The sequence below is a fragment of the Cheilinus undulatus genome, linkage group 13 (genome assembly GCF_018320785.1).
Source record: "Cheilinus undulatus linkage group 13, ASM1832078v1, whole genome shotgun sequence".
NCBI lineage: Eukaryota > Metazoa > Chordata > Actinopteri > Labriformes > Labridae > Cheilinus > Cheilinus undulatus.
In genome coordinates, this window is record NC_054877.1 from 10,255,534 (window position 1) to 10,283,122 (window position 27,589).

At 39.5% G+C, this 27,589-nt stretch overlaps 1 protein-coding gene across 1 annotated transcript; it reads right to left on the reverse strand.

The window, feature by feature from the left end:
- Positions 1-283: 283 nt before the first annotated feature.
- Positions 284-27,589, reverse strand: LOC121519612 (ATP-sensitive inward rectifier potassium channel 10-like). Its single transcript, XM_041802389.1, has 6 exons — positions 27,243-27,589; positions 10,780-11,125; positions 7,825-8,036; positions 7,527-7,658; positions 5,393-5,570; positions 284-4,040 (listed from the first exon to the last, which is right to left on the reverse strand). The coding sequence occupies exons 2-6, from the start codon at positions 11,123-11,125 to the stop codon at positions 3,661-3,663; spliced, it is 1,248 nt and encodes a 415-aa protein (XP_041658323.1). The 5' UTR covers positions 27,243-27,589; the 3' UTR covers positions 284-3,660.

A 27,589-nucleotide genomic window follows, 5' to 3' on the forward strand; every position in this document is an offset into this window, starting at 1 on the left:
TCATCTTAGACTTCTACTTTTTTCTCAAAACTTTGTCTTTCATCTCAGAATTTTGAATTTAATTGCACCGGTCTCTTGTTGCTGCTTGTTTACATCACGACTCTGCCACGCCTGAAAGTACTGCCCCTCGTTGCTGATTGGTCCTGTCACTTTCTAACCGGGCCCAGACTGTTCAGATGGGAGCTTTGCAAGATGGATTCGCCAGTAAAAGACAAGGAAACAGGCGTATCCATCTGTTTTGCAAGGTTGAGAATTTTGACTTTAATACCAGAATTCTGTCTTTTTTTCTCAGAATGCTGACTTTAATCTCAGAATTAAAAACCCATCTCAAAAAATGTATTTTCAGTAGCCCTAATCCTCTTCTGTAGTTTTCATTTTTGTTTCTTGTAAATTTTTGACTTTCCACTGTTGAGAATTTAAGTTTCTGATGCCAAAATTCAATAGTTTCTTTTAAATTAGTAATTTTGAGATATCTAGTAATTTTCCAACTTCTTTAAACTAAATTCTGAGTTTGTTTGTTTTCCTCTGGAGTTCCTCAAAAAGTATTTAATATAATTAAAAACTATATGGACATCCAATTTTGACAACACCAGAGCAGACATGGTCCTGCATCCCCCTAAGACCTAAGGCGCCCCCCGGACAAGGGGTGCCTGGTCTAGAGGTGCCCCAGGTTGGGAACCACTGATCTAAAGAATAAAAGAAGCTTTGATAAAAATCTGACATCATTAGTAACTCAAACATTAAGGCTCCTAGTATAGAGAGAATGTATGCTGTAGTATTTACAGGCTGTATGGCCCAGGTAGGCATTTACATCCATGTCATTTACAGAAGCTGGTTTCAAAGACATCAAACCATTTAAAAAAAAAGCTCTGGAGTAAAAACATGTGCATACTTGATTACAATCAGTGTTTAAGTGCTTTTAGTAGTTTATTAAACTCATCTTGATTAAGATTTTCTTACTGTGCCTCCTAAGGTGCAAATGTAGCTAAAGTAGCAAAATGTACATAAAGTGCTAATTTCAGTTTTAAACAGCAGTAACAGTCACAACAGAAACAAAAAGGCCATCACCTTCTTATACAGTATCAGTGCACATTCAAACTGAGTTTGGCTACATTTCAGTTGTTTAACTACATCAGTGTACAACAGTGCCTTTTCATATGAAACGTACAAACTGTCAAAACCACAGCTTCCTTTATGAGATGAAGCATAGATAACGGTGAGTGTTCTGTGTAGTTTTACATCAGATCATAGAGGGAAACAAAGCTAAGACTTACTAACAGGTACTAACTTTAAGTTTTTTAGGGTTTTTTTTTTTTTTTTTTGAGTCATCAATGTTTTAGGATGACAAACAGAAAGTGAATTTTCCCCCACTATAATGGTACAGACCCTACACACTCTTGATAGATTCTTATGAACCTTCCTTTTTTTCCCGGGGAAACTTACTGAATTTTCTGTGCTTTCCACTCTTGGTTTTGTTTGTCATTTAATTTTGTAGTTTCATTTGCCTTTTGTTTTCAATATATCAATCTTTTTTTATAGCTCCTGTGAGTTTTTTTTTTTTTTTTTTTTTTTTTTTGCTGGTAGAAAAAAACTGAAATTAGAGTTGAAACTTCTATAAGAACATTAGAACCACAAGCAGTAAGGCTGACTGTTTCTTTGTAGTTATTTTTAATGCATGAAACCACTGTTGCAGGAAGGTGTCAGACTTATTAGCTATTGTTTCCACTGTGAGACCTTTCGGTGAGTGATTCTTTCACCCTTCTGTTATCTATACCACTGATCTCATTCAGGTTTGTAGGGGATACTAGAGGCTGTCAATGGGTATTCATGGTCACACTCACATCTATGGGCAATTTAGAGTCTCCAATTAACCTACAAGCATATTTTTGAGCTGTGAGAGGAAACCAAAGTACCCAGAGAGAACGTACAAACTCCATACTAAAAGGCACTCTCCAACAGGGATTCAAACCAAAAACCTTCCCCTTCTCCCAGGAACATTCTTCCTGTGAACTGACAGCGCTAAATGCAGCCCCTACTTGTGGATTGTTTTACCTCCCTGTACACTGATATTATTAATGCACAACTATCTTCACTATAAAACAAGCTAACAAGCTCTTCTGAGTGAAGAAAGTAAAAAAGATCAAGAAAATGTTCCTGTACATCATTTCTAATGCCTTGTCATCTACCCTTTTTCCTGTTCTGCACCCATCTTAACAAGTGACAGAGAGATTAATGGGAATGGAGTGAAAAATGTTTCTCACATCGCATGCAGTATTACTTGTGATGGGCCACAGTTATTCTCTGCCATCTGTTACACAGTAGTCCAGGCTCACTCACAAAACTAAACCCTTACCCGTACCGTAATGTTGTGGTCCCAGTAGACCCTTCCTGATTGATGCTGCAAGAAGTCCCAGAATGCTTTGTGAGAAGCTTGCATCATTGACCTGGTAGGGCACTTTTTTTAAGATTTATTTTTGGGCTTTTCATGCCTTTGTTTCACAGAGGAGGACAGTGGACAGTGTCAGAAATGGGAGAGAGAGTGGGAAGAAACATGCGGAAAAGGGCCACAGATAGGACTCAAACCCGAACTGCCTGCGCACATCAATAGGCCATCTGTGCGCCCCTGGTAGGGCACTTTTAACAGTTTTTCTCCATCTGTATGAGGAATTCATCAGTAAAACCAGTGTTGTACTCTGTTTGGTAAATATGCAATATAGAGTTAAGTATTTGTTGAACAGTGTTTGAAATTCAAGACAAGAAGTAAGCAGTGAAGGTGGGCAGAACTGTGCTGCTCTCACTCATCATCTTTTTGTTATTGTTTTGATTGAGAGCCCCTTGGTGGCAGAAATTGACATACTCTGCATTTAAGTCAGTAAATCTTTGCTAGCTTGCTTTCAGAGACTAGTCAATTAAAGGACCACTACTGGTTGCAAGTGGGATTACAAATTTGGAAACAGCATGTTTTTGATGTCAGTGAATAAAGTTGAAATTGTAGCCCAAGTTAAAGGGATATTTCAGTTTTTTTATGTTGAGTTATTTGAGGTAACTAGCAACAGTAGTGGCATTAGCCGCCAGGAATTTCAGTAAGCATGGCCCCTTTAAGAAGGACCTGCTGTTTGTACCGGCCGGCAAGCTAGGCTATACAGGATAACAGATGGGTATGGTTGCTCTGTGGGATATGGTGAATTATTGGTAAAAATGGGCCACAAAACAATGTTGGCTCAAATGTACGCCCACAGAGGAACCATACCCTGCTAGTTACCTCATACAGGCCCAACTTCAAAAATACTGAAATATCCCTTAAAATCATTGTTTCCTTCTTAGAGGCCACAAAAACTGACTGTGTCCTCTACAGTGTTGTGACTTGTGTTCTGGATTTTACTGTTGTTTAAAAAGTGTCCATCATAAATGATCCAGAACTTCTAGTAGTTGTAGTTAGGAAGAGTGTTATGCTGTAATATGATTACATGTAAACCTACATTTCCCAGAAATCATCCAACTATGGCAAACTTAAAGTTGTCCAGTTTTCCAAACATGTTTGGATCCTAGATATGTGAAGTTCAAACAGTCTACAAACAGTCTTCCACTGCTGTGCTGTTGACCTCAGACTTGGTTGTCTTTCCTGTTGCTCTAAATAAAACTCTTGACCAGTCCATCTATTTACACGTTGCTGATACGAACACTAGCTCTGCTCCGGTCCTCCCCTCTCTCTCTGTAGCTCTGCTCCAGACGGATCTTCTCTGGATCGGACACCTCAGACACCAGCCCTCCTCCGTTACTCTGGTACACGTGTTGAGGGCTGGGTGTCTTGAAAATTGGCGTTGTCTTAGTCTTGGCCACTTTGTCGAAGAAGGCGAAGTCCGCCACGTATTTCCCAGATGGAGAAAGGGAGACTACAGGGGGAAACTCGTAACCCCAGAGAATCTCATCAGGCAGGTAGGAGGTGCGAACCTGGCAGGTGGCAGAGGTCGGCTCAACTGTGGCACTCATTATTACCAAGAGCTCAAAGTCTGCCAGCTCTGGGTCTGTCCAGCCCCCACCTGGTGTAAAAAGATACAATAAAGTTTATTTATATAGAACTCTTCACAGACACAGGCTTTCATTCCTAAGTTTTGGAGCTATGGCTTGGAAGGCTCTATCACCTTGAGTCTTTAGGTGGGTACAGAGAACTGACAGTGATGAGTGTTTGACCTAAGGGGGCAGGATGTCTGATGAGGGTAAATGATTACAGAAGGTTAAATGGAGCTTGATCATGCAGGGATCAGTAGGTGAGTGTGAGGATTTTGTACTGGATTTTGAATGAAACTGGGAGCCAATGAAGGGATATAAGCACTGGAGGTACTGGTTTGACCTTGTTAGAACTCTGACTGGAGATGAGTTAGGGAACGCATACCGAGGGTGCTGATGAGTAAATGACAGTAATCTATAAGTAATGATACCAGGGGATGGATAAGCATTTCAAGATCAGCAGCAGAGAGTAGAAGTCTCAGTTTATTTGTATTTCATAGCTGGAAGAAGCATGATTTGGTGATTTGTTAAATGTGGCTGTCATGTGACATTGATGCATCAAAATAACTCTAAGGTTATGCAGGCTTGGGCGGACAGCGTGGGATAGAGGTTCCATATTCTGTGATTAACGGAATAGACTTGTCTTTGGCAATGACTAAGGTCTCTGTTTTATCAGCAGTGAGCTGTCAGTAAATGTCAGCCATCCAGTGTTTAATAGCATTTATACAGTCTAAAATATCTGACATCCTTGAAATCTCTGTCCTCTATCTAATAAAGGCTCAAAAATTAATATTTATTTTAAAAAAAACCTTTTAGTGTTGCTTTCATTCTTTATTTCATGCAAAAAAAAATGGTCAGGTTCTGCTGTACCTGTGATGCCTATCCAATCATTGAGCCTTTTTTAACAGGATACAGTGGTCAATAGTGTCAAAGGCAGAACTAATGTCAAGGAGGACCAACACTGAACAGTCCCTTGCATCATATGACATTAAGATGTCATTAGAGATCCTCAAAAGAGCAGTCTCTGTAGAGTTCCTTTTTGGAAACCAGACTGAAATTTGTCATAGACGCTGTGTTTTTCATGCCAAGTCATAAGTTGTCACTGGTTTTTCCAGGAGCTTTAGCAAGGCTTTTACAGTTATGAACTTCTTCTACCTTATGTCTATCAATGGGAATCTGTATATTCTATGCTGAAGTGTCACTGCAGCTACCAGGAAGAATATTTATTTGTCATACAGCACATCTGCAACAATAGATTACTGCACACTAACACTTCTCTGTTTCCTGTTTATTCTCACCTATGATATTTCAGAGAACCTGCGCATCAACAGATTGCAGAGCTAAAGCCCAACAACTCACTAAATTTCCTGTTAGCTGAACTTACCCTTGGCTGCCCAGGCTCTTAGGGGGCTTGTGTCATCGATGAGATGGTAAAAAGTGAGTGGCAGGATGAGGAAGGGGCTGTCGCTGGACATGTCCACTTGGAAGGGGACATTCCTCTGGTCCAGACGAACCGTCTCGCCTTCCTTGGTCAGAGACGTCTGGAGCAGTTTTCCTGTCACCTGGTCGGGAAAAATGGCTGAATTGGTTTAAAGTTTGATGACGCTTATTCATATGAAATCTACTGACAACTCCACCCAAGTTTTAGCATCTCTACATCAACTTCCTGATAGTTTTATAATTGATCTAAGGATTGTACTAATTGATTTTAAAGCACTTAAGGCAGGGGTGTCCAAATTCTTTTACTTAGAGGGCCACATACAGAAATACAGTGCTTAACAAATTTATTAGACCACCACCCAAAGTAAGGTTTATGCCACAGCTGCCCTAAATTAACAGCACTGGTAATTACCAAAATCATTTTTTATGTTTCTGCAATGGTTAATACACCAATATGTAAAAGCTCTTAAACCAAATGATATTTTTAATGCTAAAATACAATTAGTATTGTTATCCATGAATTTTCAAATTTACTGATTTACAAGAAAACTGAAAAAATAGTAAAGCACATTATTATTTCTTGATTAATATATCAAATTATGGTTATTTACTTGAATTCCTGAACAGAAAAATGAGTTTTTGTGGTTGAATATTATGCTTGATTCATTTCTGACTTCTCAGAGAAGCCCAGTGAGCTGGCTCAAATTTGGGTGAATTCAGTTTGAAATTCCTCATTCCTGTTCAAAATGGTAAAACATGGAGAGCTGACCAAAAATGAAAGAGTCCGCATTAAAACACTTCATGATGCTGTATGGTCTCTGAGACAAATATGACAGGTGGTCTAAAAAATTTGTTAAGCACTGCACATAAGCACTGGATAAGACTAATCCAATGCAAGTTAATACATGCTTAGTAATTGAGTGCACCTAATTGGCTAGTTAATGGCTGACAATGCAAATAGTCATTTTGAAGATTTTGGGGAGCCAATCACATTCCAGGGGGCTTTCTTTTGCCCTGGCTACCACTGGCTGAGCCCCTGAAATTTTATTGGCACTGCTATTTGCTGCAACAATCCACAAGGGCATTATTAGTCAAGATATGTTCTTGTGAAAATGTTTGCTTAAAAAATTAACATGATATCCCTGCCTTGTACTGAAAATAAGATGTACATACAGTTAAGCACAAGCTTCATGTTCTCATGTGGGCCATTAAAAAAGGGCCACAGGCCACATTTGTTCCCCAGACCATAGTTTGGACACCCCTGACTTAAGGGCACTGTTCCCTCTAAAGTTATTTTCTGCACAACTGCACACTCAAACTCAAACTGAGAAATTATACCACAACTTTAAGCTCCAGTCAAAAATCTCAGTTTTGTGTAAGTTCCAGTGAGCCCTGCAAACAAAATGGTGCATCTTGTCCAGTATTTACACTGTTTGTGGAGAAGAAGTGATGCCAAACTGAGTCAAAAGCATCCCAAACACCTCATGACTTTTTATAATCATTCATAAAACTCAGCCTGAATCCTATCTCTGGAAATTGATATTTAAGGAACTTTTGGTCTAGTGCGGTAAATTGCCATTGACACTGACCCAGAAGCAGAGAAGACAAGAATTTAAATACAGATACTGAAGTTATCAATAATCTTTTGACGGCTTTATTTGCTTTTAAAGGTCAGATAGAGGCATCAACATTATATCAGTCTGGGTGTTTTTTTTTTCATAAAAAGATAAAAACTAAAAACTATGGTACCTTTCATGTAGTGTGGTGTCTGTGCAATAATGATGTTGATGATGTTTGCATGGTATCTTGTGATGTCTGGGTTTTCATTGTCTTATGATGCTGTTGGGTTTATTATCTCAGGGTCCTGTTTAGGGTTCAGCTGATGTTATTGAGTGTCATTAGCTCTGCTTTCCTTGTTTTGTTGTCTATGTTTTATTGCATTGTTCTTCTGTTTGCTTTTGCACATGTCACAGTGCTTTATTGACCCTTGTTTCAAAAAGTACTATACACATAAAGTTGTTTGATTATTATTATTTCTGTTCTGGAGGTTAACCCTCTGTGTGACCTTCTGACCTTACCTGACATCCAATCAGGAGACTCTTGCGCATGTTAGCCACCCTGATCATCAGGCAGGGCCGCCCTTCATGGGTCGACACGACAGCATGCTGGCTGAACTTCACTGTTTCCCCTCGTTTCTTCGGCCTGGCAACCTGAGCAGAGAAGGTTCAGTCTTTCAGTCTCACTGCAATCATCAGATCTTTGTCATAAACTGAGTAGTTCTAAATTGAAAATTATTCAGTAGAATAGTAGTGTAGCAGCTGTTTGCATGGATCTAGAGAAACCCTTGGTTTTGGTGTAGGTTTATGTGTCGTCTACCTTGGCCAAGAAGGTACCAGTGATGAAAATTTCCATCAGCATGGTGATGACGAGCTGCACGATCAGGAGGATGATGGCGACAGGACACTCCTCAGTGATGCAGCGGAAACCGTAGCCAATGGTTGTCTGAGACTCCAGAGAGAAGAGGAACGCCCCCGTCAGGGACTGCATCTGCATCACACAGGGCGTGTGGTTTGATGGAGGGTCAAACTCTGGAAGAATGGAGATTAAGGGGCATATTATTCTCATAATACGCTTTTATTAACAAAACAATGTTTTTCTTATTCTTTGTCTTTGTAAGCACTTTGTCTTTTCTGGATTTACAGTAATCAATGATCTTTATTTCAATGTATTCTGTCCAGATATTCTCCAGACTTTGAATTTGTGTTGCTGCAATTTGTTCTACATCTTTGCAATGAAAAATGTCCTTTATGTTCAATAAACTCATCTTTTTAGAAAATTATAAAGAAACCTTGAACCTTGAAAGCGAACTCTGATACATTTCAGAGGAGTGTAAATGTCAGAAAAGGCGAGGCAAACATCAGAAAACTAAGTGGCATTTACAGGAAGTTGGGGGAGAGTGTGTGTTCATGATAAGACATTTGTTCCATACATCACTAAAGTTAAATTTGAACAGGGTTATTTTCAGCTCAAGATTCCTTTCAGGAACTATTTCTGACACAAACATCTTTAAAACTGTTAAAGATACAGCTGGTTAGTTCTGAACTTTATTTCATCGAACATTTAGATATAATTTTCTGTATTAGTTAGGTTTTATTTGTTTATTTTGTAGGATCTTGTTCCATGTGTTTCAAATCTACTTGTACCTTCCAGTGTTGCACTCTTTTGTCAATATAAACCCTTATATGTAGCTTATTGTTTTCACCCCTGACCAAGTACCTGGTGTATATTTTGCCTCTGCACCTGGGTCTCAAATCAGGGGTAGCATCCTAGCATCCAAAGGACCTCTTCTGTTTCTCTTTGTTTTCTCCTGTTTTGATGGATGTTGATTCAGAATGTTTTGGTAGCTATTTGAACCCTTTTTATACGTAAAGATACATAACCTGTCCAAGAAAAATGTCACACACTCAAATATTTCATCGGACCGCCTTTTGCTTTGATAACAGCAGACATTTGCTGTGGCATCCTTTCAATAAGCTTCTGCAATGTCACAACATTTCTTTCCATCCAGATGCATTAATTTTTTGCCAAGATCTGGTATTGATGATGGGAGAGTTGGATCGCTGCACAAAATCTTCTCCTGCAAATTTCAAAGATTCTCAGTGGGGTTAAGGTCTGGACTCTGTGGTGGCCTCCATGTGTGAAAATGATGTCTTGAGCTTCCTGAACCAGTCTTTCACAATTTGAGCCCAATAAATCCCAACATTGTCATCTTGGAATATGCCCGTGACATCAGGAAAAAAACAGTTGATGGAAGGCATTATGCATGATGGGTACAGGAGTCTCTGCTCCGCCCTCCCTCACTGCATCAACTCTCGTCTCCCGCGGTCGGTAAATAGGCTGCATAGTATCATCACCTTTTATAATCTCTTTAAAGTGTTCACGTTAGCGTTGGCTTCACTTACAGACAGCAGAGGTGATAAAGTGAGTGTCTGCTGGTGTCCCGACAAGCTAACTTTTTTCTGCTCACCTCCGTAAATAAACGCTGCATGCTGTCTGCTTTATGCTCATAAATGACGCGGTGCGGACTGGATCATGTGATCCTGTTATTAGTTACCATTATAAATGAATAAAAATCAATGATCTGATGTTAATTTGTAGGCTGTATGAGTAAGATCTCCTTATATGTTTTCTTTACTTAATGGTCATTCCTGTATATTTAGATACCAGAGCTAACCAGAGTCAAATTCCTTGTTTGCAGAAGCATATTTCTGAAAGGATAGGCCTTTTTTGGCTTTTGCTGATAAATTCTTTGATCAACCTTAACAAACAAGTGCTGCAAAGAATGTCTAAATTCATCTTGACAAAATAAATTAATTGGTCAGCCTGCTTGTTAATCTACCTCAAAGCTTGTGCACTCATAAATTGAAACTGAATGGGAGGGGTCATCACACATGCATAAACAGAGGCTTCAACTGGCTAAAGCTAACAAGCTAGTCCAAAAACATTGGCCTTGTGCTCCTGCTGTACATTACTCATTCTGTACCACACTTTAGGTGTCACAGTCCAGGGCCTCGTGTTTAAATTAAGTGTCTTTGACCCAAATTCTCACTTAGGTTTCTTTCTCCTGACAGTGTTCATTCTTTTGTTCACCACAAAAGTGCTCTCTTGTATGCCACTATGGTAGACAAAAACAATAGAGTGCCTCCTTTAGTGTCCTCACAGTGGTCAAAATTTGTCAAAGTGCCTGATTTGGTGACCTCTAAGTGGACAAAGTTTAACACATTGCCTCTTATTTCTTTGTTGTAACAATGCTTCTTTGCAATAAATCTTATACAGTTGGAAAGTCTTTTATTTTCCTTTTAAATGGTGCCACCTTTGTTCGGATCATGCATTTGTAGGATGAGCAGCAGAGCTGAGTATGTGAGCTGCGGCCATGAAAAAATTGTCAAATCTTCTCTGCCAATGCCAAACAGGTTATTCTGCTGTTGTTACTGACTCCTGTTTTGAGCTGCTGGTACTCCAAGGTGCTATCAGGTGCCTGATTAGCACATGATTGACACCCAAAGAGGACAGTTTCCATACCCTGTCAGTACCTAGGGACAGTAGGCTGTCTTCTCCAGATTTAAGTCCACACCCTTTCACTTAAAAATAAAAGGGTGTGGACAGCTGGTGATGCAAACAGGAAATACTCCACAGACCAGACTGTCTTATTTCAGATTGACCTCTACGCAGACTACGAAGGCTGTGTCCTTCATCGGTTAGGTTCTACAAAGGATGCTACCCTTGAATTGAGACACAGCATGCAACTCCTCAACTGTCTTCTTTTCTCACCGAGCAGGTCTCCATGAACGAGGGCCACCAAATACCACAGCACGCCAAAGAGGAACCAGGTCCCTGCGAACGTGGCCGTGAACAGAAAGAATTTCCAGCGCCACTGCATGTCCAGAAACGTCGTCCAGAGGTCCCGCATGTACAGAGCGCTCCGTCCACTGACGTGCTCAATTCGAATGTTGCTACGCCCATCTTTGGACAGGACACGCCTCCTCTTCCTCAAAGCCGCACCACCACCAGATATCCCTCCTCCTAGTAAGGGTTTCAAAACGTCAGTCTGTGTCTGGGAGTGGCAGACCTTCTGAGGGGTGGAGCTACGGGAGGAGGGAGGTGTGGCAGATGTCATCTGTGGGATAGGACAGAAAGAGGGGTTAAAAAACTGTCTCTGGTTAGCTTGAAGACTGGCCACTGCTGATAACAGGAAGAAATAATATATAAGTAAATAAGTATCTGTTACTTCTCACTGTGGCTTTTATAATTAATGGACAACACTACAAACTGCCTCGAGTGAAGCCCAAAGATTTAGATCTCTATGCAGACTTCTTTCTGACTGGCCATTTAAATCATAAATCCTGTCTCTTCTATGTTAACAGATGGGATAGTTGTCAAAAACACACATAAAAGCATAAAGTCAGTTGCAGTTTTTCTAGTGCTGAGTGTAATCAGCTAGCATAACACAGGAGTGAAAATGTGATGAACACTAACACAAGTATCATTCAACCTTCAGCGACTGAGTTATTCTGCTCCAAACTAACACAGGAACCTGGTCTGCAGTGGTCTGAACCAACCTAAGGATCTTTGATTTTTAAGTTAAATAAATTTTTTATATTTTGCAGGAGCCATGTGAGGTCAGTACACCAGCTCTACCAGCTGATCCCAGCCTTGAAGACTCTGAATGCCATCAGGCCTGCCCACAGATTTGGCCCTTGAAAAACCCAGAGGATGGGCCCTTAGTTGTGATAAACTGATTGGTATCAATGTGTGTTTATTTGGTAGCATTGGTGCTAGTCTTGGTGCCACTTTTTATCTATTTGGCTCACTTTTTCACTTTTTGTCATGTTTTGCCTCTTTCCGCCTATATTTTTGCCTCTGTTAACCCATTTTTCTACTTTAAATATATTTTGGCTATTTACCCAAGTTTTAATCCCATTTCACCACCTTTCAGCACATTTTGCCACTTTAAATTAACCTTTGTCTAATGTAACCCCATTTCACCGTTTTTACCTCCGCCGAGGAGGTTCTGTGATCGACAGGGTTTGTTTCTAAGTTAGTTTGGTACTTAGTTGTTTGTTAGCAACATAACTCAAAAAGTTGTTGACGGATTTAGATGAAATTTTCAGGAAATGGCAGAAATGGCATAAGGATGAACTAATTAGATTTTGGGACTGATCCAGATCACCATCTGGATATAGGAATTTTTTAAGGATTCTGTACTATTGGGAGATAGGGCTAATGGTGGAGGTCTGCGCTCTCCAAGTGATTTTCTAGTTTCTTCCTGTTTTTGCCAGTTCTGTTGTTTTGCCAGTTCTCAGTTTTTGACACTTTTAACCAATTTTTGCCATTTTTTAGTCTTATTTCATCAGCTCTCTGTCCATTTTTGTCTTTTTAAACCCATTTTGCCCCTCAAGACAGATTTCTGCTCATTTCAACCAATTTTTGTGACTTTTCATTCCTATTTTACTATATTTTCTGCCCATTTAGCCACTTAAAGTTCACTTTTGTCTCTTTGAAAGACCACTTTCACCACTATTTCTGCCTTTGTTAACCTATTTTAACCCATTTTTACCACTTTATAATCCTATTTCACCAGCTTTTCTGCCGATTCATGTTTTTAAATCAATTGTACCCACTTATAGCCCCTTTTAAACATCAACACCCTTCTTTTCTTTTCTTCCCCCTTTCTTATTCTTAGTCTTTACCCATTTTGCCACTTTCTATCCATTTTTGCCAATACTAACCCCTTTTGATCACTTATTCCCCCCTTTTGTGTCCATTTAGACCAATTTTTGTCACTTTTAACCCCTTTTCACCATGTTTTCTGTCTGTTTTTGCCACTTTAAAGCCATTTTAATCACTTTTAACTTTTATACACATATATATATTGCTTTGATTAAAGTGGTCATTGTATATGTAAAAATTAAAGTACAATTTTTTTGCTTTATTTTACAATGGACCATGATTTTACCAAGCTTCATGAGCCCCAGAAAGCCATTCCCCTTCTCCCCCCTCATGGACGGTCTTGTGAACAACATATTGTGGTACCTCTTACAGTATTTGTGCTTCATCTTTTCCAACAGGAGGAGGTTTAGGTATGTTGCCTTTCCGAACAAAGAGGCTATGTCTCCCACACCCTCAGCACTATCTCACAATAGTTGAAACTATGGGGATGTCCTGATGTATTGAGGGGAAAGACACACACTCTGAATAATGACTAGTATTTAAGAACTTTCAGCCACCTGCTTTAACCTGAGAGGGAAACTGACAGTCAGTAAGCCTTGTGATATATACCTGAAACCACACCAGGCATGCATTTCACTCAAAGGACTGAGCAACAAAAGAAAGTAGAAAGGAGGAAAGGTAGAACTAAATTGCCACTCTGAATAAAAATGTAATTTAAATAAGTAAAACAAGTCAGAAAGAAGTAAAAGTTTAGCACACCTACACGTTTTTTTGTTTTTCCCCTTTCACTTCGTCACTCATTGACATTAAAAGGTACTTTTACTGGAGCCTCCTGTGGTTAACACACACCTGATTGAGGTGTTTTTAAGAGAGAATCAAAAGGGCAGGGGGAAAGATGAGGTGTTTTCAAACCTGGACCAATTTGAGAGGTTGTTCAAAAACAAGTAGGCGTTTCCTCTTTGGCTGAAATTGTCTGGATATGTGTGAGCATGACAGTCTAACTCTGTTTCAGGACAAAAGTGAGCCAAAATCACTTGCCAGAGGTGGTCTAAGCTCCCTTTCAATCGAGCCGTGGAGCAGTTTGTTTGAGGTAGAATGTAATAGAACCAGTGACCAAAATCCCACTTTAGTATATAGAAGTATAATCAGCAGCAGTACAAGTAAGCAGAAAGTAGTACTACTAGGCTACTACTAGTACTAGCTACTTGGCAGTTTCAATGACAATTAATATCAGTCAAAATAATATGAATCTCTTGCAGTCCAACAGGGGTTTTGCAATGTTTGCTGCACTTTCTTAACTTGCGTAAATAATTGTAAAAACTGAAATTCTTGCAGTGTGAATCTGTTTTAAAACAGTCAAAGACAATGGCTTTGGTCGTCTTTGCACACACATAAAAATCTAATTTCCACCCAGCTATTTTCTTCTGGTGCTGGGACCAGGAGAATATGTTAACAACTCTTCACCATTTCTCTACCCAAACTAGATAGAGCCTTTAGAATTGTAAAAAAAAAGTAAGAAAATATACCATCTCCTGTTTAATGTCAGAGCCTCAAAATCCAAAACTGTCTGGAGGTTGTGAACAAGGGCTTATGCAGAGTGGGAAGACATGCATGAACATGAGCAGTAATGCAATTTCATTTTAAGCAATATTTCCGCAGAAGATTTCATGGTGCTGCACTTTGCTGCACAATGAGTGACAAAACAAGTTCCTTTGAAGTCCAAAGTCCAGTACCTTCCTTACGTCTGGTTTACTGCTACTGAAAAAAGTGTTCTCTTAAGAAATTTAATAAAGAATGTCTCACTGTTACACCATGAGAAACACAGCAGTCATCTCTTCTTTAGAAGCTGCAACCTTGAGATGTGGAAAGAGGTTTCAACATGATTCTAAGTATAGAGAACAGCTACAACAGGAAGCACACTTCTTTCCATCTTAAAGTGTTTCCTCTAAGATTATGAAGCAACAGCTGCTTCAATAAGTCAAACTTAAGACTTGCATTTTAGGCAATTAAAAGCTTAATTAAAAACAGATTCATAAAATAATTATGAGCATGACTGTTGGGTTATAACAAGGCTTAACTGCTGCACACTAGGACACATTTTCTCAGTGTCTGTTTCCTGTTCAAGCTCATGAACCAGCAAACTGAGAACCACAGAGTGCAAGACTAAACCACCAGACAGCACTAACAAAACAAGGTTGTTAAAAAAAAAAAGTGGTCCACCATAACGACTGTGATCTGTCCATACAGGACTGTCACCAAAACATTTTGAACAAACTGATCATTAAATTGTTGACTTAGGTGAGAGTTTTCTGATTCAGCGTGTTATACTTTTACTGGTCTTTCAGTGTTTACAAGAAGAACAGCCTCACTCCTCAGATGTAGGCACTGATTCTTGTGAAGTCTCGATTAAGGAACTTGATAGTGAATTTCCTGTTCTGAAGTTAACTTGCTTATCTGTGGTGACATTTTCAGAGGAAAAAAAACACAGACATGGTTACAGCCTCTTAGGTTGAAGTGAAAGCAGCAAAGTGAATTCTTAGTAACGGCTTTCACAGGGCGCCTCTTGAAAGACTGAAACAGTCGCAATACTTGCAAGCCCTCTTCTTTTTTTTTGGTTTTACTTACAGTTGTCAAGTCTTCTTCAGTACAACATTCTGCTAAACTTGTAAATCACAGTCAGAGGCAGTTGGCACTTCAGTTGGATGTGCTTTTGGGTGTTGCTAGGGCTGGGCAACATGGCCTGAAAATAAAACCAAACCCAACACATTTGCTAAAACACAACTTTCTCTAAAACAAACGTACAGTTGTCTGAAGTCATTCATGGTCTCAGCCCTCCTGTTGGCAAAACTTTAAACGGTTCTCCTAGAAATAGATAATCTCAGTTCTCAAAGCACATGTTTCACTGTGATGCACTTGCGATGCATAATGGCAACTACTGGAAGTGAATTCAAGCTCAGTCATCAGTTTAAACAGACAAGAACTAAAAACACTTGAGTCTAATGATGTGGGACCAATTTAGTCAGCAAAAGTGAGTTAAAGTTGATATTGAAAATGGACAGAGACAATCTGAGCATTGATGGAGGATGATAGTGTCTGAGAGGTGGCAGCAGAGGCGTAGGTAGTAATTTTGGCCCCCAGTAAGAAATTTACACAAGACCCCACTTAGCCAGCCAGCCAAGCAAAAAATGCTGCTCAGTTTTACTAATATCTATGCATTTTTATGTATTTTTGAACTTTAATTCCTCTATGTATAGAAATCTTTTTACTATGTTTCAGATAAATTATCTGTGAGATTTCATTGACATTAGTGTCTGCACATATTTGTGTACAGAATTTGACAGTCAGATAACATTTCAAAGCTCTCCAGTAAAATGAAAGACTTGACTTTTCTTGGCTTTACTGAAGTATTTCCTTTAGGGATGCACAATATTGGATTTTTGCTGATATCCAATATGGTGATATTTACAGATTCATTTTAGCCGATACTGATATCAATCCCAATATTCAAATATGCTTTCTGTACAAGAAATTTCAGTCCTTTTGAACACACTTCAAGGTTTGAGGATGACAAATCAAACAAACTTTAGTCCTTATAAAACTTTAAAGTTTAAAGAATGAGGAAAAATAAAGAAAAAGACCTCAACTTGTCTGCTGGTTCAGCCTACTTTCCTTATACTATTTGTAAAACTGCAAGATCACAAAGAAAATGAATCTGTACAAAGCTCAAACATGCATACATTTTGTCACAAACAAGCATGATGTAGCGAGAAAATACAGCTAATTCAGCACAAATCTGCAAGCTAGCAAAAGCAGCTCCTCCAAGGGGAAAACATAACAGGAAGCATTCAGCAACATGAGACCTCTCTCTCTGCTCTTCTGACTGCTTTATTTCAGCATGCCTGATGGAAGTTTGTGTGTGGTTCTCAGCCAGTTCAGACACAAGTTTTCAGTCCCGACTCACTTGGAAGTACGATTATGGCAAAAATCATAATCACGATTAATTGAACTCTTTTTCTTGATTACAGTTAATGAGACATTATTCCACCTCCAACTCGGTTTGTGCTGTAAATATTTGTATAATTTTAAAACAAATGAATGAAATTATGTATATTTTAAAGTTTAATGCATCAATCTTGTGTAATTCCACAACAAAATTATTTGGCTTAATCTATAATATTCCGCTCTCTTTAAACAGTTTTGTGCCCTTGTAGTAATTAAACCAGAGTGGTGCTGATTCCAGTTTGACTGGCCAATTTCAAATGAATCTTCCTGTTCTGACCTCCTAATAAAGATTTAAGATGAAACAGATTTTCTTTCCCTAGAAACTGTCATTGACATCAGTTACTGAAATTGACATGAGTTACAATTAAGCATCAACAAGGATAATAGCAAAAACTACCACAGACTGTTGTTTCTTAGAAAAAATAACCTTTATCTGAAAAAGTCATAAAATGATCATTCCTGTTAATGATCATATTCCTTGTTGCAAAAACAAAGTTTTTATCTGTGTCCATTATTTAAAAAAAAAAAAAACTTTATTACTGAGGTTGATTATTTTAAACATAGCTTAATTAATGCTGTCTGTTTTGTGGTGTTTTCCACAAAATTAAACTAACATAAACTCATCTTGCCTGCAACGACCACTGCTGTTTTGGTCCTCCTACGTTTCTTCCACATTTTGTTCTGGTTCTGCTTAACTCAGTTGTGGCTCTGTTTGGCTCCCTTTTTGGCTGCATGGTTTTGAACCTTGGCCTTCTGCATGCAGGCGCTAATCCAGGGTTAGCAGCAAAATAAAGCCCTACACTTACACCAGAACTGACAGCGTGCCCACAGAGTTTACATCTTTCCTGATGAAGATTATGCGGAGAGCGGGGCACTCGGAGACTGACAGGAGGAGGAGGACATGGAATTTTTCACAACACCTACAGATGGTGGGGAGGAGGCACCTTCTGTGCGAGAAGGCAGAAGTGGGGCATCAAGCCGTGCAGCAGGCTAGGCTAAGAGCGGCCCCACACAAATCTGTCGTACTGAGCATCTTTCTCCCGGATGCCCACACCCTCGTCAGCAGGATGGACAACGTGAGGCTGCAGATTTCAAACCACCGCTTGGACCACTGTGTTTGCTGCTACAGAGGAGACTGCCAAATGTAATTTTGTTGCATTTTTACAATGCAATGACAATAAACGACTATCTATCGACTATCTATTGTTATCATCATTAGCCTTTTTATATTAAATCGCCTTAAAACGTACGTCTTCATCATTTGTTTTTAGCCAGGAGTTGATTTAAAACAGCTGATCAACGTGAGGAAGTTTGATGTTTATTAATTCACATTCAGAACCAGTGCGGGAACTTGACAGAGTTTCTTCATACATCCACAAACTAAACAATGGCAGAAGTTGACATTTAACAGGAGAGGATGCATTTATAGGAGAGACCTGATGAAAGAGTCTCCGTGCAGAGAAAGATGCAGAGCGAGCAATGGCCGACCACTAACCTGGCATGCCAGATAAACTGTTATCTAATCTAATACCCTACGATTTAATCCTTCTGTAAGTCAACATGGGCTTCAAGCAACGCTAAAAGTAACGCTTTTCAGAAAAGTCTCAACAATTAATCAGATGAACATTCTGTCTGTTCAATACGGGCCAATCAGAGGGGAAAGACAAAGGTGGAGCATGTTGGTGGGTAAAACCCATGCCAGTCCGATCAGGATTTGGGAGAAGTGCGAAAACGTATTCTTCACCAAGAAAAGCTTTAAGTGCAGTTCTTTGCTCTTGTTTTAGTAAATCAATGAGGTCAAGTTGTAATAAAATTGCCACTATAGCTACATCTGCGCTAAACGTTATACCGGTGGCAGTCATTGCTGCCTGCTTCAAGTAAATCTAAATTTCACCCATAGCTACTGCTGCATTCTCCTGAAAAGATGCTGATTGGTTGGATCTTTCCTTAGACCTGGCACAGTCGTCTCAGATTGGAGCTTTGCATGATTGATTTGTCTGATGACAGACATGGAATCACATGGTTAACTGTGAATCGGAATATTAATAATCATGGCAGTCTGAATCTGACAAGACTTTATTGATGTGTATTTTCACATCATAGTTTGACCCATATCCCATCTGTTAACATAGAGGAGGCGGGGTTCATGACCTACTGCAACTAATCACCAGGGGGGTTCTTAATATTTTGACTTTACTCTCTGACAGCTGTTGCTTCATCCATTTTAATGCACAGTAACATAACTAGGAAACCTTATGAGAGAAAATACATATTAAAAGCACAACAGTCATTTCTGTACTTTAATATTTAACAGTAATGCATGGATGCATGAATGTCTCCCTTTACCCAGACATTTAAATGCATTCAAAGCCTTGTTTCAGAAAGACAGTTACAGTATCTCCACACATTCAGCATGCTCACTTACGTCCAACAAATCACGAAGGCCAGTAGAAGGCAGATTACCCACAAAAGAGGAGGATAAGGAGGATAAAAGAGAGAAGAAGGAAGAATTAGAATAGAAACAACAAGCTCCACACAGAGTCTCATTTGTCAGCAGCAGGAGAGAGAGCAGATACCTGAATGAATCAATGAGGGTTAGAAAAATCTTTGTCCCAAACTCAGACGTTAATCAAGATAAAGTTAAAGTCTTTTGGGGCTTTACAGTTGATTCTAACTAGAGAGGCCTTTAGTGGACAAAGGGTGAACTTTTAACGGGTAACAGGAGACGGTCCTAAGAGTTTGGTAGGAAAAAGACCAAAGTTTGAATCATTCAGAGCTCTGATCAGGACTTCTTTGAAAGACAGACTCAAGGCTCCCTTATTACCTTTTACAAAGTTTCTTTGTTTCCAATTCTTTATCAGATCACACTGGATTAACTTTATCATGTAGCCAAAAGTATGTGGACACCCTAACTGTAGGAACGTATGTTATTTTTGATGATTATCTCTCCTTCTTGACTGCATAGATTTGCTCTCATTGAGTTAATCAGAAATGAGGTTAGTAACACAAAAGCGGTACCTGTAACATTAAATTTCTCCATTCTTCTTTGCAAAATCGCTGTCAGGTTGCACATGGATGGGGCGCAAACAGCCCTTTTCAAGTCCAGCAGCAAATGCGCTATTGGACTGAGGTCTGGGCTTTGAGCCACTCCAGAACATTCACCAATTTCTGTGCAGTTTACTCTGTATGATTCGGGTCATTGTCTTGCTCAAAAAGAAATCTCTCCAAGCCATAGTTCTCTTGCAGAATGGATAAAATTACCCTCCAGGATTTTCCTATACTTTACCACATTCATTTTACCCTCTGCCTTTACAAGCCTTCCAGAGCCGGCTGCTGAGAAGCATCCCCACAGCATGATGCTGCCACCAGCATGCTTCACAGAGAGGATGGTGTGTTTGTGGTGATGTCCTGTCTGATGGCCAAAGAACATTCTTCCACTTGACAATGGAGTCTCCCGCATGCTTTTTGGAAAACTCTGGTCCAGATTAAATCTGACTTTTCTTCACCAGTGGCTTTTTCTTTGCCACTCCCCCATAAAGATTCGACTGGTGAAGAACCCAGGCAAGAGTTTTTGTATAGTGTTCTCTTGTCTTCTTGGTGTAATGGTAGCCAGGAATACTGATTAACCAGTGACTGGACCTTCAAGACACATTTGTCTTTATATTACAATCACTTAAGACACATTTCAATCACATATTTTACATATTTTGGTTTGACATTACCTTATAGAAGTCTATTTCCACTTTGACATTAATGAGGGTGTTTTTGTATGTTTTTTGTTGTTGTCAAAAAAGCCAAATTTTATTGACCATGATTGATTTCTAAAATCAATAAAAGGGTAAAACATCCAAAGGGGTGAATACACTTTGTATATAGGGAAGACAAAGTGTGTGATATATGCAACTGATAAATATGATGCACTATTTATGGACCTTTATCTCATCAATAGTAATGCATTAATTCTGACAGACCTAGTTTGTTTACTCAACTGAGTATTCAATTTTTAGAGGGTAATATAATATATAGTAATTATAAAGTAAGCCAGAATAAATACTCAAGTTATGCAGTCACTGGTATAGTTTGACTGGATTTATTAAGTTTTACCAATTAATCCTGGCTTGCAGTCTGCATTTAAGTTCACCTGTAAGGTGTGATGTTGTAGATGCCAGGGCTCTGATTGATGACGATACCTCCACACAAGTGTGGAGAACATAAAAGGTTGGATATAGCTCTACTTTTAGAAAAAAAAAATATGAACAAACTGATGCTTAATCTTGAATAGAGCCTGAACCGAATATACACAGTAAAAACTGGAGTGTTAATTTCTCAGAGTTAGGTTGATTTAACTCCCTAAGTGTAATTTTAACTCCACTCTGAGTTAAGTGGTCTTCAGTGTTGGATTGTTTGATGGTGTTGATCCCATCAGCACTGCAGAGAGTCAGTTGATATAAGCTCTGCCTACTTCCATCTCAAAATTTGAATAATTTTCCCATGATGCCCTCATGCAGAATGTTTATATGTGTTTTAGATGTTTTAAATTGTGTTTGGATATGTTTAGATGATGTCTATTGTGCAGTAATCATTGCTTGAAGTCCTTTGTTCATGTTTCTGGTGGATTGTTGAAGATTTTTAAGTTTTTAAACTTTCCACCATGAGTGAAATTGTTTACTGAGTAAGTGACTTCTTGCCTGTGGCTGCAAAGTGAAGTGTATGTGTAAAGCAACAGAGGCTGCATAAGTGAGTAAAGTGTAAGTATTCATTGCTAACTGTAGGTCACAATTATGTACAGCCTTGTTAAATTGCCTGAGTAATAATTATTGATGATGTTATTAATCAATCTGCTAAAACACAACAGAAAAGAATGATCTTACTAAGGTGTTAAAAACACCTTCATGTGTTGAAAAGTAATACTTAAATGCTACGATGTGTCACTATTGGAGAACTATATAAACTCAGCATAGGTGTTAAATTTAACACTATGGGAGTTGAATTAACATTGACATAGAGTTGATCTGTTATTACAGAAGAATAGTTAACCAACACAACTGGGAGTAATTTTTACACTCTTCAGAACTGATTAACATGTAGTGTTAAGTTCTATTAACACTGTACAGTGTTGGCCAGTGTTCATTTTTTACTCAATTTTGAGTTAATTTTACTCTGAAATTTTAACACTGTGGAAAGAGTTAATTTAACACCAATTCTGGTTAGGACCAAATACACTCGGACACAGTGTTAAATTTAACTCTTTAAGTGTTGATTTAACACTGCAAAATTTGCTGTGTACCCAGCTGGTTGTCCATATACTTTTGTCCTTTTCCTGTAAATCAAAATAGTTTCTTTGCGGAGCCTCTCTGAATTACATAACCAATCAGCTTTAATTACATCTCACTTTGGTGATTATGCAAGGGTGAGCCCCTCCAAAGACCCATAATTACAATGACACCATTGAAAACTTCACTCTTTCAACTCTGCATCGCCCTCTCGCCCAATTTTCTGCTCACTCTCAAATCCAAATTCCAGCACAGGCGGATATCAGATAACTAATAGAGCAATTGGGAGTAAATGAGACTGAAATATTTGGGACCAACCTCTCCAGTCGGATGTATTCCATCTCCATGGCAACGCTGCAACTTTACCGTACCGCCCTGCCACAGCGAACTGCATCCAAAAACTGAATTCAAACTTTTAGCCAAACAAAAGCAGCAGTGGATTGTTTCCTTTCTCTCCCTCTCTCTTTCTCTGCTTTCCTCTTCCTCCTCTATCTCCTCTGTGTACACAGGAATGCTTTGTTAGCAGCTGAGATAAAAGAAACAAAAGACACCATTGACAAAAACGACTCTGTGTCCATCCGCACTGACTGCCTGATTATGGGAGAGTGGGATTGTAATTACATGTGTTTCTCTCTGTTTGTGTGGTGAAGCACTGGTGTAAAAGTGTGATTTTCTATGCATGTATGTGTGCTGGTTTACAGTCATTTCAAAGATTATTACTGTGTGCATGTGCACGTGTGTGAGCATGTGTGTTTGCTAAGTGAAAGAAAAAAACGAGGGAGCGGAAGAGAGGGAGAGAGAGAGAAAGAGATCTGTGACAAAAGGCCCTCGTTAGTATTCTGGAGTGACGAGTAATCCCCCTCCATCTCCCCCTAACCTCCCCCCTCACACTTTTTCTTTCTTCCCTCCATCAGTTTACCATTCTTTCTTTTCTTTCTGTCCAAGAGGTTCAAATAAAACATTTTATTCAGGATTAACAGAGCTGCATGCATGGAAATAAATTGGATTTGCTAGAAAAAGGGAGGGAAAAAAATTGCAAAATTTACCTCTGTATCATGGATCCCCATACTTGGTATTTCAAGCAAGTTAAGACCAGCACTGATCAGCACCAACCTCCAAGGCCTCCTTCTCCATACTACTTCTTGTTTTGAATTGAGGACTGTTTTCAATAATGGCACCTTATAAGGCATAATTACTTAAAAGAAAACTTGCATTTATTTAACTCATCAAGTTTCATATTGAGGGAGAAATGCACTGAAAAAGGCACTTCAAGGTTCACTTTTAGTAATGCCAGAGCACGTGCACTCGAGTGCCGCTTTCAGTGCATTCTGGGACAATTTTCAAAGCGAACCTGGAAGAGCCCAGAATGCCATTAGAGGTTTTCTTGTGCATTATGAATTTATTAAATACGCCTTAATAATCTGAGACGTCTACTGTTTCATATTCACTGCATGGATATGTTTCACATCAATCTGGGAAAGCTCCTATAGAAAGTGTTTGGGAGAGGCAGGGCTTTTCAAAAAATTCTCGAAAAGTAATTGGAGGAACGTTCTGTCTGTTACATTCATAGAGGGACAATCGGAGCAACAACACACAATGACGTACGCATGTGCTTATCATGAGTTGACAGGTTACCGCCACTGCTTACTGTGAATGGCGGAGCTTCTCAATGCATTAAAATGATGCAAAAATGTCTCCTCTGCCAAGACCAGCTTTCAGTGTAGCACTTAGCTCTTGTTTTAAAAAGAAAATGTGATCCAATTACGATCAAACTGCCACTTTCCTGCAGCGACACTAAAGGTAACAGCTAATGCACCAGCAGCCATTGGATACACTAGCAAACACCACCTGTAACGACTGTAAACCCCTGCTGGACCAGGAGTAGAGTGGAAACATCATTTACATAATGAAAGCTTTCAGTGTTACTCTCTGACCTTGTTTTATTAAGGAAATGTTGTCCAGTTCTGACAAAACTGCTGCTGTGGCTACGTCTGAGCCAATCACTCCACTGTAAACAACCACTCGCACAACAAATAATCCTCTCACCCACATAACTCTTACAAACTCATGCTGAAGCAGATCAGCAGAAGAGAGAAAACATCTTGTCCATCATGACAAACTTTTACAGTCTTTATTTTCACACAGAAATGTGGTCCAGTTCTGGTAAAACTGATGCTATACCAGAGCTACATCCCAGCTAATCACCACACTGGAGGAAGCCATTGCAAACAGCTCTCAGCACCCCTAAACCCAGCCCATAGCTTTTACCTCATCCTCAGATAACGCCGATTGGGCCAGAGTGTTTGGTTTGGTACAAATGGTGTGGACTGGAGCTGTTCAAGGCGGATTTTCCTGCTGACAGAGATGGAAGCTGGCAAATCTATCTGCTATCCAGTGTTAATGCTTACGAGGTGTTAACTGAATCGTCCACAATTCTAAACAATAAGTAAACAGTGGAGATGGGCGAAGCTGTGCAGTGCTGGTCTCTATTTGTCGTATTGTGCTGATATTTTGTTGAGACAACCCTGCCAGCAGAACTTTACATACTGTGCGTTTAACCTAGTTCACTATATTTTCCCATGTGGTGCACCCATAGACTGTAGAAAGAATTGGACAAACCCCATGTGACGTCAGTCGTCTGCTTACAATAGGCGGCCTCAAACGGCTCTTGAAGCCAATCCGTGGAGGCTGCCATATTGAAATCGTGGTCTCAACCAAACTTTGGATCAACCTAATGGCCCGCCCACTAAGCGCGACTTCCTGTCAGCCTGCTAGCTAGCATTCTGGTTGACAGAAACGGAGCCTCTGCCTGCCGAGCTATCTGTCAATCATATGAGACGCACCCATCAGCTTTCGCCCTAAATATAATCCAAACGATCATGGTACAAAAAAATTCACCCCTGTGCAGTGGGAGCACAATAAGACACTAGCTAATGAGACACGTTTGGTGTTTTGAACCAGGCTGTAAACCAGTTTATTTGTAGTGTAAAAACCTGCTGTTTAACATGTGTGCAGACGGGACTTCCGGTGTTCCTGCAGGCAGCCTCAAGTGGACACTCGTGGTATACACAGTCTGTTATTTTTGGGTGCCTTTTTTTTTAAATCCATAATCTAAGAAAATGTTGAACCTTGCACACTGAGTCGGTTGCGTTTTATTTGTAACCTGGCATGCTAGGTTACAAACTTTAGATATACAGTGTTTGGGAAAGGACAGAGCCTTTGAGAAAAACTCGGAGGGTGATTGGATGAACATTCTGTTTGTCACATCTTTACAGGCCAATCAAAGCAACAAACCACATGATGTCATAGTCCCTGAGGTGCGCTGTTACCGTGGGTAAACTCCATCCAGAACTGCGTAACACGAAACATGGCGACTGTAGACATGTCAGTACACGACTTTTGTCGTTTTTGAAAAGAAAACAACTTAATGCTGTTCTTTGTTTATCTTTTAACAAAGAAATGTCGTCAAGTTCTGATAAAAAGTTGCGCTTTCGCAGTATCCACGCTAATGTCTTCCACCATAACTGCACCAGCCTCTTGTTGCTGCTTGCATACATCATGACTCTGCCACGCCTGAAAGTACCACCCCTCGTCACTGATTGGCCTGTCACTTTTTAACCGGGCCCATACAGTCCAGATGGGAGCTTTGCAAGACCAATTTGCCAGTGAGAAACATAGAAACGGGCCAAACAATCTGCTTTGCACGGCTATTTGTATTCAATTCGTAGAATTTGGCAAATTGATTTGCACTGCGAGCCTGTGGCTGTGTTGCTCCTTTAAAATTACACTTCATCCATCTATCCTGATCTAAAGCTTCATACAGAGCCCTCTTATGTGTCATAGCATGGTACCAAGTCAGAGAGAAAGAGAGCAACTTTTCAATTCAGTCTGTTTAAACCAGAAAGTGAGTGAATTTCATAAAAATGACAACCGAGGATGAGCATCACAAACAGAACTTGGAAATGAGCCGTGGATTTCATTTTTGAGCAAATGCAGCATACAGGCCATGACAGAAAATCTGAAAAACGTCATAAATTTAGTACTTTAATTTACTCTACACTAGGTTATATTTTTTTTTTTTTTTACCACGGATGAGTAAATTAAGAAATGCATGTGTTTCAGAAGGATTGTGTGGTTTCACATGAAAATGTGTCGTTTTCCACCTCAAAACTGTCATGACCCTCTGACCGAATGATGACCTGGGAATGGGGCCACAGGCTGGGGTGTAATATTGATACAGTGGTGATTTACAATCATCAGTCTGTGAGTTGATTTTAATTTTGAAACTGACAGGATGGTTTGCATGTTCTCTCTCCTGATTTGACATGTTTTCACAGCTTCTTCTTCGTAGTTTCTGCATCGGAAAAAAAATTCTGGCGTGTCTCAGCGGAGCAGAGTGGTGCTTTAGGCACAAGTCAGAGACGGATTGGAGCGTGTGCAGTGGAAATGATGATGTTGATCAGAAAAGCAGCAATTTGTTCTACAGTTTACTTCACGTGTGGATCGTAGCACCAACAAAATTTGGGATCACACATTACTTTTCTGTAAAGCAGCAGTGCAACAGCTCACTTTCAATGGGAGTCATGTTGTGATAATTTTCTTCTTAAAGCAGCATTACCCAACACTAAACATCTAACAAAATATCAGAGGTTACTTCCTTTTCTTAGGCTTGTCCATGAACATCGTTCACATCTACATATGTTGACGTTATCTCACTTAGAAGTCCATCCTGCGGATCTTTAAATCTAAAATCAGCACAGCAGACTGCATCTAGGAAGAGATAGCCTGTGCACGTTTCATGTAAATTGCATTATTATGAGTCCACATTCTGGCATGTAAATTGCAGGTTTTGCAAGTTCATACAGTTGATTTTACATTCATTCATAGCTTTGAAATATAAAAAAGGGTACATTTAGATTTATCTTTAATGTTGTATAACCTTTAAAATGTCTTTATATTGTTCACTACATCTTTACTTGTAAAATGTGAGATTTTTTTGATAAAAAGTTTTTAATAATTTTGCATTAGCTTTGCATTTGGCTGTGAAGAAAATAGATAACAAGCAAAAAAATAGAACAAGAATAAATTACACCTGAGTGATGTAAATCTGGTCTGGAATGAGCAGATTTTCTTTCAGCATTTCCAGGTTGGAACAAATAACCCAATATGAGCAAAGAAATATAATTATTTCTTTAAATAAAGGAATTAATTATGTAGAAATTCAAAAAAGCATTTTTTTTCTGTTTTGAATATTTACATTGCACTCTGCTGAGAAGTTAATTTGCTTACCTTTTCTGCTGGGATTGAAGTCTAATTGACCCGTGCAGAGAGGCAGGAGCCTGAAGCCTCAGTTTGTCGTCCACATGTCTGCTTTGTTGTCGTACGCATGCTCACACGACACTTCTGGGACTGTAAAACTTCAGCAGCGACACCGGTGCACCATCCAGGAGAGTTACGGAGACAGTCATTAGCTTATCAGGCTCTTGTTTCTGACCCGGTCTCACTGCTCACAAATTCTTCCCAAAGACACAGGAGTTGGCTTTATAAAAGGCATCCCTCTCTCTCTTTCACTTTCCCTCCATCCGTGTCTCCCTCGCTCCTGAATTCCTGCTGTGTCCTGCAATTGCCTGTGTAAT